A 12,178-nucleotide genomic window follows, 5' to 3' on the forward strand; every position below is an offset into this window, starting at 1 on the left:
GAAATTAGCGCTTGCTTTAATAAGCGCCTCTAGGAAATTAAAACCGTATTTCCAATGTCACCCAATATGTATTGTAACTACCTATCCCCTTCAAAATATTTTGCATAAACCCGAACTTTCGGGGCGATTGGCCAAATGGGCCGTGGAACTCAGCGGGTACGATATTGAGTATCAACCCCAAACAGCCATCAAGTTGCAAATCTTGACAGCTTCATGGTTGACTTCACGCCTGCCCTCATACCCGAGGTCGAAAAGGAACTATTATTAAAATCGGGTACATCGTCGGGGGTATGAACCCTCTTCACAGACGGCGCTTCGAACGTGAAAGGGTCGAGGATGGGCATCATTCTGAAGCCGCCCACGAGTAACATAATTAGACAATCTATCAAAACTTCAAAGTTAACTAAAAATAAGGCCGAGTATGAGGCATGATTGCAGGTCTCGAGCTGGCTAAAAGCTTGGGAGCGGAGGTCATCGTGGCCAAATGTGATTCCCTACCTGTGGTAAACCAAGTCAATAAAACTTTCAAAGCCTGAGAAGATTGAATACAGAGATACTTGGACAAAATACAGGTAACTTTACATCGATTTAAAGAATGGACCTTGTAATACATACCTCGAGAATAAAACAGTGAGGCCGACGCCCTTGCAAACTTGGGGTCATCGGTCGAAGATGACGAACTTAACTCGGGGATTGTCGTACCACTCTCGAGATCAGTACTCGAAGAAGGCCACACCGAAACTCTACAAGTTTTACTTGGGATTGAAGAAACAAGTACATTGAATACCAAAAAATGGGAAACTACCATCAGATCCAAAGGAGTCAAGGACTCTACGCACGAAGGTAGCACGGTTCACTTTGGCCGATGATGGAACGTTATTTAGGAGGATGTTCGATGGGCCATTTGCGATATGTTTGGGACCAGGAGACAATGACTACATCCTATGGGAGATTCACGAAGGCACTTATCGGAACCATTCCGGTGTCGAATCACTGGTTCACAAAGTCATCAGAGTAGGGTACTATTGCGTTGATATGGAAATGGATACAAAAGAGTTCGTTCAAAAGTGCGATAAATGTCAAAGGTATGCGCCGATGATTCACCAGACTGGGGAGCAGCTCCACTCGGTCTTATCCCTATGGTCATTCATGAAATGGGAAATGGACATCGTCGGTCCTCTACCATCGGCCTAGGTAAAGCTCAATTTATTTTAATTATGACTGATTATTTTTCTAAGTGGGTTGAAGTACGGGCGTTCGAGAAAGTCAGAGAAAAAGAAGTTATAAACTTTGTTTGGGACCACATTATATGCCGATTCGGGATGCCTGCCGAGGTCGTGTGTGACAATGGAAAGCAATTCATTGGCAGCAAAGTGACTAAATTTCTCGAGGATCACAAGATTAAAAAGATTATATCAATGCCATACCATCCCAGCGGGAACGGACAAGCCGAATCAACCAACAAAAACATCATTCAAAATCTTAAGAAAATATTGACCGACGCTAAGGGAAAATGAAGAGAGATATTGCCCGAGGTTCTTTGGGCATACCGCACGACGTCGAAATCAAGTAAGGGGGCAACACCGTTCTCTTTGGTCTATGGTACTGAAGCCCTTATCCTGGTCAAGGTAGGGAACCTAGCCTCAGGTTTCGATATGCAACAGAAGGATCGAAAAATGAGGCCATAAATATGAGCCTAGAGTTGTTGGATGAAAGATGTGAGGCCGCAATCGTTCGATTAGCCTCACAAAAAAACGGATTCAAAGGTACTACAACCGAAGAGCCAATCTTCGACACTTTAAAATTGGGGACTTGGTGCTAAGAAAAGTCACCTCCAACACTCGAAACCCAAATGAAGGAAAACATGTCCCAGATTGGGAGGGACCATATCAGGTCCTCGACATCATCGGAAAGGGATCCTACAAGCTCAGCATGATGAACGACGAACAATTACCAAATAATTGGAACATGTCACTTCTAAAACGATACTACTGCTAAGGTATGACCTTCTCCATATTTATTCATATTTTGAACTAACCAATTGCAGGTGTTCAGTCGAGGACGGCGATGGATCCTCCAATACGAAGTCTTTAGGTCAGAAAGCACGCGTTGCACTCTTTTTCCTTTAGACCAATTTTTGTCCCAAATGGATTTTTCCTGTGAGGTTTTTAATGAGTAACCATTGATCGTGCTAACTTAGAACAATTCAACAGTATCCGAGGCTTCTTTACAATCAACCTCGAATACTGGGGGGAATTACCTTCGAATGTCAACTTTGTTGCAAGGAAATTACTTCGTAACAGCGGGGTCTCGATAGGAAAATTTTATAAGAGCCAAAAGGTCGAACGAACCGTGCCCATATAGGTTACTCGAGCCCTAACATCAAACATGTACGCATGTATAATCATCTATTAAAAGAAGTATTTTCCTTGCCGATATCTCACGCCTTAGAAAATTTTTCTACTTTACAATTTCATACTCTTGATCTGTTGTGTGAATAGGCTTAAGGGCCGATCATAACGGAACCCCACGCTCGAGGACTGGCATCCGAAAAACAAACGACAAAGTCTGACCATTGAAACTTCGAGATCATAAGACCATAAAGGCAACCCTCGATTTTTACAAGCCACAACCACCGCACTCGGGGACTGACACTTCGGGCAAGCTCGATGTGGAATGGGAAAATAAGCCTAAGAGGAAAGTCCCAAATAAAAAAGCTATGGCCAAATTAACACGGCTCGGAGATGTCCGAATCCCGTAACAAAACATGTCTTCAAATTCTTTCACAGCCGGTTCTAAAAGGCGACCCTCGACAGAATCCCAATACTTAAGATATTTTCAAAAACGTCGATAAATATCAAACTCTGATAACGCCCTAACCAAAAAGGCAGTAAAAGCAAGGTTTTGTTCGAACCCTCGAGCACGACTTCATTATCTCATGCTAAAGCATTTCAACCTTTGCGAACATGAATGACAAATCAAAGGAAAAAATCTTGAAAGCCAAAAAGGGGTAGAAAGCCTTACATATATATATTAAAACGATCGTTCTACAAAGGCCGGATCGGCCAAATACAAAAGCCTAAGGGCTATTCTCACTTTGAGTTCAAAATATCACTCTTACTCGACTACTAAGCTTAAGGGCTACTGCAACTCGAGTTTGAATAAATTCTCACTCGGGGACTGTTCTTCGGGCCTAAAGGCCACCTGATTTCGAGTTCAAAATAACATTCTCACTCGAACATCAAACTCAAAGATTACCTTATTCCAAGTCCAGATAAATGATCTCACTCGGCTCTGATTTATCGGAAAATACCTCAGGACAAGCTTGATTTTCTGACCTGGGGCCATTGAATACAACCATATAACTTTTTACTAAGGTACTTTGACACTTGCATAAAATAATGAAAGGAAAACGGATTCGGGAACCATGAAAGGAAAAAGTTATTATATATCAAAGTTTTTCTTACAAGGGCCACATGGCCCGATAAAAATCTTTACAAAGTCCGATCGACCTCAAAGAAAAAAATGAAAATTACTAGGCATAAGCAGCATAGTCATTATCAGAGGAAGTTTCTTCACCCTCGAAGTCTTCTCAACCAGATCCGCTCACATTCTCGGAATCCTCATTGGGAAATGCTAGCTTCCGAGCCTTTGCTTCCTCAGCCTTGGCGATCTCGAGTTCGGCAGATATGTCAAACTTTGGGCAATGACCCCTTCGAGAGCCTCCCTTCGGGCCTGCCACTTCGAATGATCCACCATTCCCTTGGCCTGCTCGAGGATGGCTTCGGCATCGACTTTGTATTGAGCCATAATAGCATGGGCCTTAGTATTTCTACGGCCGCTTCAGATCTGGCAACCTCGAGCTCTTTAGTTAAACTGGCTAAATTGGACTTAAGCTCCTCAACATTCTTCGCTTGAACCGAGGCATTCTCTCTTGCATATCAAAGCTGTGACTTGGCCAAATCTGGCTCTGATTGAATGGTTTCCTTTTGTGTAGCCAAAATATCCATACATCCTTTGAAATATTTGGCTTCGGCTCGCACTTTATCTATTTTCCCTTAGAGGCCCTTGATCTGTTCGAGCCTCTATCGAACCTGCAGAATGGGATTGTTAGCTATTATCTCTGAATCTTCCTCACTATCATGAAGAACTTGGAATACCTTGCTCGGCCATCTCAGTATGCGCATCTCGAGCCTCCACAAGGTCCACCTGAAGCTTCTCACTAAGAAGTTTGAAAGTATTACATTTCTCAGTAAGGCCCTAGACAATCGGCCTTGCGTTCCTCTCGGATCTGAAGAAAGGCCTCATGATGCAACACAGAAGCCTACACAAAAGGAAGAATGTTAATATATCTACAAATTCAAAGTTGTAAAAAGGCAATGGCCCTTGAACTTACCCGATTTAGATCATGCCGGGCCTCATTGAACAAACTGGCAACTTTTACTGCATCCATTTTTGCTTGGTCCTCTTCAGTGACCAAGCATCGAAGATAACTTGCCAACCCTACAGGGGAATAGAAAACTTGAGTATCTTTTGGGATCGAGATGATAGGAGGCTACTTTAGGGTCAATGCTGGGGGACGAAAATTGGTTGGTTAGTGTATAGCTCGAGAAAGCCTCATTCGAGCTCTTCCTTGCTATGTACAAATCACCCAAACCGGTGACATCTTCCACATCAATGAAATAGCCACGAAAAAATTTTCCTCTTCGTGGGAGCCCTCTCCGTGACAAGTCTCTGCAGCCTGAGCGTCACGTATCATCAAATCCGGAACTGGAGGGAATGATGAGGAGTCCCTGATCACTATTGCCCCAAGTAGGTCTTTAGAGGCATCGTCTTCATTCAGAGGAGCCTCGAGCTCGGTTTCTACACCAGCCTCGGTCTATTGACCGCCTCCTCAATAGCCTCCTCACCTCGAGGGGAAGCATCTTCGACTCTTTCCAGCTCGGGTTCATCAGGTTGGGGCAAAGCAGCTTTGGATCCCGCCTATCAAATAGTCCTTTGAAACTCGGTGCCAACTTGCACACGAGTTAGCAATTCAGAGTTTTATTCTTCGTCTTCATCTTCGGTCCCATCCATTACCCATTGGGCGGACTCCAGAGATACGTGGATGACATCCTCCTTAGGCTTACGGGGCCTTCTGGCCGGCCTTTTTTCTTTTCTGGGCCTAGAGGACTCAAAGCCTCCTTTCTCTTCTTCTCTTTGCCTTGCTTCCGGGCGGATAGGGGGAGAAGTGCTTCTTCTTCAACAGAGGGGGGCCTCATGGGCATATCCTTCCCGAGGCCTGCAAAATGAAAAAGATGAGTAAATGCAGTAACGACACCCGAATAAAAACCTTTCTAAGGAAAGAAGATTACCATGGTTACGGGCCTCCCATTAGCCCTTTGACAACTCCATCCAGGAACGCTCGGAGTAAGATTTTTGTGATACTAATCCCTCGACCTATTATTTTAGGTCGGGGATCACTTCCGGCACGACGGCCGCAACTGCAACACAAAAACCTTAGATAAGGGGAAGGCAAGAAGCAAAATGGCGAAATAAATATTCAAATGCAAAATAGTACTTACGTTTCATGTTCCACTTTTCGGGGAACGACATGTCTTCGACAGGGATTAGATCTGAAGTCTTTATTCAGATGAATATGCCCATCTACCCTCGATCTCGGGTCTCATCTATGCTCGAAAATGGGGGTTTGGTGGCTCGACAGTGAAGCTTGATCATGCATCCACGATAAAGCCGGGGGTCGTAAAGGCGCATGAGGTAATCGAGGGTAAAAGGGTGACGCTCAATCTTGCTTACAAAGAATCAAAGAAGGATTATGATCCTCCAGAATGATGGATGGATTTGACCTAGAGTGACATCGTACCTCTTGCAGAAGGCAACGAAGATGGGGTTTAAAGGAGCTATCGTGAAGGGGTAAGTGTAGACACTTAGATACCCCTCTATATGAGTTGTGATGGATTCCTCTGGGGCAGGAAATTACATCCTTTCCCACCCAGTTGCACTCCTTCTCCGCCTTCTTGAGGAGACCTTCCGTAATCGTACACATGTACCTTGACATCAATTCACATTGACCCGGAGTCAGGAGTGTGTTCTCCACCTTGAAATCAGCAACGGTAGCACACTTCATTGGAACAAAGTCCTCAAGGGGCTATTCCGTTGCGGCCACGACGCCGACGAACTTTGATGAAGAAGCATTTTCCTTCTATGGAATAGTTTTAGATATTTTGGCCATTTTTGTTTTTTTGTGAATAAGGAGGTTAGCAATGAACGAGGATTAAGGGTATTTGGTGTTTTAAAAAGAGGTTAGCAATGAAACTTAAAGATTTGCAGATGCAGAACTTGAAGAATGCAAAGAGCTTTGAAGATTGGAGCAGAAGAGATTGAAAGTAAAGTTTGAAGGGATGGAAAAGATGCCTATTTATGGGTTTCACGGCGACAGTTCAATGTTTCTAGTGCCCGATCGGCAAATGACGCGCAATAAATGCCTGGGAAACTGAACCGATGGGACATTTCGATCACCCCTACTACTTACGTCATGATAAATCGGGGATAAATTCGAAGACTCAATTCGTTTCTTGTCATTACACTCCAAGAAACGTTGGGACTATCTGTATACGGTCAAAATCGGGCTTGCCTAATTTTGTACGACTAACCGAAGTTGGGACGGAATATCAAGACCTGGCCCTAGTTATATCGGAACATGGTACGGAGGCAGATTGATAGGCTCGTGGATCAATGGCGATGAAGATCGAGACTAGCCGTGATCGAGACCAAAGCGAGATCGAGCAAGATCGAAGAAAGCCTGCTACGTCGAATAACAGGAAGCCGAGATATTCGTGAACATGCAAGAATCGTGGCGAAAATCTCGGCACATATCGAGTTAAGATCGAATAGGATTATACCATGAATAGGATTCCTCGACTATATAAAGAGGATTCTAATTATTTTGTAACCATTTTACGTTCACGCATATCAAAGTAATATATCACACTTTTATCTCTTGCAAGCTCTGTTGTCCAGTTCATACTTTCAATAGCTTGTTCAGTTGGTTCAAGGGCAATTAGCTCAAGGGCCATAATTGTTCATCACATTGGTTTGCTTTGTTTTATTGTTAATTTCTAGCATTAATTCTTATATTTATCAGTTTGTGTCAAGTGAGATCATATATTCTTAAAATCACTTATAAATTTAATTGTTATCCGATTTTAAGGGTAAACAGTGAGTTTTCTCTTTCATAAAAGTGAAGAACTGAAAGTGAATGCTGTTTTGATTTTCTCTTTATGCCAACTCTATCTCAATTTCTCAATTAAGAACACAGCGGGGAAGGCGAGCAAAAAGAAGTCCCCATACGCTCAATACTTTATTATTATTATTTTTGTGAGAAATTATTGTATTATCATTGAGAAAAAAAGTGAGTGATATAATTGAGATTCTTCACATTTAATCATAGATTGTGAATTTGAACATCAGAAATGAAGAAACTTTTCAACAGGAGCCTTTTATTTTTTTAATAATGCTATTCATTGTAAATCTACTGTGAAGGGAGGGATTAATAGGTTCTCTCCATCATCAATTAAAAGTTTGGGATTTGAGCCCCAACGATGAAAAAATCTTGATAAAGAATATTTTTAATGTGATGGTGAATCTAAATTAATCGGAATCGAAGCTCCAAAACATATACGAACACTAAGAGGGTGTTTGGCTAAGCTTATAAGCCGATCAAACTAACTTATAAGCACTTTTCGGCTTATCTATGCATTTGGTAAAGTTAAAAGTGCTTATAAGTCAAAAATAAGCCAAAAGTCATAAGCTGGTCACCCCAGCTTATGAATTTTTAGATTACTAGCACTTTATGTTTGACCAAGATTTTTACCATTTTATCCTTAAAATAATCCTTTTTAGAACAAAACTCCTGCATCGATACTCACTGCGTCATGTATTTTTTCAACCTAAACACCCCCCTCCCCCTTCAAGTTTGCAGTTCTCATTGGCTATTTAAGATAAGTAAATTCTCTATTCCTTTGCATATTTATATCTATGTGATTGCATATTGATCTTTGAACTATATGTAATAAATGAGGACATATCAAATTTTTGATGTATTGCTTTCTAAGTGTTGTGGTGATGAAAACAATATTTGTTTCTCTTCAAATATTTTGTCCTATTTAGGTTTATTTTTACTGAGAAACTTTTATCAATTTATTAATTATTATAACTTATGATTATATGCTTATCAAAAATTATCGTATCTAAGCACAATTGTATTTAAAATAAAATGACAAATAGAATATTTTGTATTTGAATCGATCGGGAATATAAAATTTTGAAGAAATTAAGCCCTTATATGTGTAAACAGTTCTAAGGTTATTTAAGTTATTTTAATAGAAAAAGAGCTTATCAACACTTTTTTATCAAATATTGCCGCATCGTATTATCAATTTCAGCACTTGTATCCAAACACGTAATTGCTTATTTATTAAATCAGTTTCAACACTTAAAAGTGTTTCTCAACACCTAATGTTTATCAGCTACTTCAAATCACCTGATCCAAACGGGCTCTAAGTAAGAAACTAAAAAAAATAAAAAGGTAAATCCAAATCAGTCCAAGCAGTATGCTTCTCAAATCATATGGTTAAACAGAATAAAAGAGAGATTCGTTGTACTATGCCATGGCATCTTTTTTCTGTTTCTTTTGCTGATTGATTGAAGGAGGCATTGTCATTTCAATTTCAAATAAAAGCGAAAAATCACTTTAGAAACAGAATATTGGAACAGCCGAATAACACAATAAAATCTATGATTTGTTATTTCCGCCTTCCCCATCGGACCCGAATTCCCCCATTGAAATTATATTCATGGAGAATTTTGAGCAACACTACTGCCTTGCTAGCACATTTACCCTTTTGTTTATGAATCACAGGAAGCGGAGCCTTGGAGCAACTGTAAAATATTTCTGTGTGACCTATGAATTACGATTTCGAGCTGCGGAAGCAACCACTGAATTGCATTAGGGTAGGCGGTCTACATATCATCTGTAGGAGCGCACCCTTCCCCAAACATTACGCGAATGCGAGATGCTTCGTGCATCGGACTACCCATGAACCACACATAATGCTCCAAGAATATTCAAGTTCCTATCACTAAATATATGTATTTATGTTGGTCTACTGTTGCAATTCTACTAGTACAAAAGTGAGTTTGGGTCTAGAACTATACTTAAGTTAAAATTTATTTCATGTCCTAAATTGATACCGATTTTATATTATTTTAAGTGATGCCAGTCTATTATATATGCATATTGTGTTAGCCGGGAAATCAAGCAAGACTGACTTTTGCGTTTTGAGAATATAGTTACACAAACATATAAAGAATTTTTTTCTGCAAAGAGTTGGAGCTTTAAAAATATGGGCAATTTACTATGTGGAAAAGGGTCTATATGTTAGGAAGTATAAGTACGAAGTCTCCACTATTTTATCTACTTGATCATTAGGCCAACAAACAATGAAACAAAGGCTTCGGTTCCTACCAAATCCAACTCAAAAAAAAAATAAAAAAAAAATCCAACTCAACAAGATGAGGTTTTGTTTCACGAGATGACATTGTGACATTGACGCCTTAAGTCATTCCAAAATTCCCTTCATCTTGAAAACCAAACTTTACTATTTTTTTATTTTTTTAAAATGGAAACTTTACTAAATTGAGAAATAGCATAGTAGTTTATTTAGAATCTTCTTTCCTAAAACAACTTTCATTTTAAATTTTGCCAAAAAATTGTCATAATATAACAAGTTTACTAACGGGAGCACTCTTAAAACAAAATCTTTACTCAAATTATAATAACAATACAATACTCAGCGTAATCTCACAAGTAAAGCCTAAAAATGATAATGCGATCGCACCCTTATCTTGCACGGGCTTTACTAAAGGGAAAAACGAATAGTTCAAACTATAGCTTAATTTTATAGACTAACACTATTAAATAATTTTTAATCAACTACATAAATAGATATATCATCCATAAAAGTGAGATTAGCAACCTAATAAATAAGCTGGATTACCTCCTAAAACAAGTTAAAATAAAATGATACAGTGTAAAAAAATCACAGTTAGTGCATACTATAAGTTAAATCCTACTCTACTACCTTAATTGCAAGATCAAATAAATTAAATTTATCATAATATTACCAAGCTTAACTAATTTTTGCAATTTTTCTTAGATAAAAACTAAGATATCCAATATAGGTCAGACAAAACAAACAGTTTAAGTACAGAAATTCAAGGAAATAATATACCACCCCCAAAAAAAGAGTAGAAGATAGATAGAGAAGCTACCTTATGAAGGAAAATCTAACATAGATGAATATTAACATTCAAAATTAAGAATTCTTGAATATAAAATATCAACCAGTTGACCCATTATTCTTAATAAGATTCATAACAGAAAGTGCCACTGCAGACAACTGAAAAGTGATTTCATTTCTCTTTGTTAATGGTGACACAACACCAGCTTTCTCCTTAAATCCATCTTCACAGGTCGTGGTAGCATCCATAATTGAACTTATTTGTATGTTAGCATCATAATATTTTTTCGCGTTATAACTCTTCATAGCAAGCTTGATAGACGGAATAGCGTCTGAATAAAGTTCAAAACAATCACTCAAACACCTTCTTACATAAGGATCCAATTTCTTTTCCTTCATTAAAGTCTTAATATGACACCTCGTATCAGTAACGTTGTATCGAATTAACCTAATCGAAATCATCCCGAGTCCACGAAGAGTAGCACATTGACTGGCTGGAGCAGCTTGTAGAGATGAAGTGCAAAAACCATACTTAATATTTGGATCATCTTTTGAACATGTTTTGCAAGTATTTTGTATTAAATTCTGGGCTTCTGAGCCATGGAATAGTAGGAAAAATAAGGAGAGAAATAGGGACAGAAGAAGGAAGAAAGAGGAAAGAGGCTTCATTTTTAGGTTGTTTGGTATGACATGTCTTTCTTGTTTTCTCCCAAAGAGGCTATATATTTATAGTTTTGAAGGGGAAGAAGTATTTTGGTTTATTAAATAATGGAAGAGGGTGAGATTTATTTATGAAATTATAACCGGCTGATCATGATTTTGTTCTTAATACATGTTTTTATGACTTGTCCTTAGGCATTAGGTGTTGTTGCAATTTTGAGATGGTGAGAAGTCATTTTCTGTTGATTATTGTCCTATTGTTTTAGAAATTTAACTCTTGTTGTTAAAGCCTAAATGTAACTCCATTGTTTATTGCAGTCTTTCATAACTTTAGTGGTAATCTTAATTCCGTATGTCATCTTATGTGATAGTGCTAATAACTTGGCTTTATGGTCTAGTATTGGTTATAATTTAAAGGTGTTTCTTGGAATTTTCACCTAGGTTATTGGTGATATTCAAATCTATACTTCATCTTTTTCATATTCACATTTGAATCACTAAGGCTGATTTTTGTCCCTGCTCGACAAGTAAGTCTTGCAGTCAAACTCCCTTCTGCTTAAAAAAAAGAGATTTCCTTTGTTAGTAAAAGACTGAAGGATTTGTTAATTTTTAACTTTAATGTATTTTCTATATATTATTATGCTATATTATTAATTTATAAATTAAAAATCTGTGGGATTTACACCCTATATCTTGAGTCTTACGCCTAGTCCCGTATCAAATAAAATGTCTAGCCTCACTACCTCCGCCTTATAAAGCACTGGTCACATCAAGATAGAGAAAAGAAAATTCTCCTGTGAAAAGGGGTCTTTAGGCATTTTCAACATTCAATGGTGGAAATACTTGTGTTATATATGAGCAGTGATTGATTAAATTGGAACCTTACCTGGAATTTGCCTTTAGAAAGTTTGAGGAGGAAATCTAAAGAAGTAGGACATAAGCAGTAACAAACTGGAATGGGAGGCTTTAATTTGTTAGAAAAACTAGTACGTACACATCATGATATGCCCATTCTTTGAAAGTTGTGAAGCTAATAACTGAATTAAAATGGATGGGTAAGATTTGGTTTGTCGCAAGTGATACAAGCAGTATTTTGCACAAGTCAAGCATTATTCACTTATAATCACATGAATTCTATTATTTTGAATATGAATTTGTGGTGTTTTTTAAAACTTTACTTTCTCTTTCAAATTGATTTTTCCTTCTGATCAACCGCT

General features: G+C 38.6%; 1 protein-coding gene across 1 annotated transcript; it reads right to left on the reverse strand.

Annotated features, from left to right (window-relative positions):
* Positions 1 to 10,190: 10,190 nt before the first annotated feature.
* On the reverse strand, positions 10,191 to 11,026 carry LOC104248974 (putative invertase inhibitor). The gene has a single exon (XM_009805333.2). The coding sequence runs from the start codon at positions 10,968 to 10,970 to the stop codon at positions 10,401 to 10,403; it is 570 nt and encodes a 189-aa protein (XP_009803635.1). The 5' UTR covers positions 10,971 to 11,026; the 3' UTR covers positions 10,191 to 10,400.
* Positions 11,027 to 12,178: the final 1,152 nt, after the last annotated feature.

Source organism: Nicotiana sylvestris, chromosome 1, assembly GCF_000393655.2.
Source record: "Nicotiana sylvestris chromosome 1, ASM39365v2, whole genome shotgun sequence".
NCBI lineage: Eukaryota > Viridiplantae > Streptophyta > Magnoliopsida > Solanales > Solanaceae > Nicotiana > Nicotiana sylvestris.

Coding starts and splice junctions, on each gene's coding strand:
- LOC104248974 (XM_009805333.2), bottom strand. CDS start 10,970: ATGAAGCCTCTTTCCTCTTTCTTCCTTCTTCTGTCCCTATTTCTCTCC.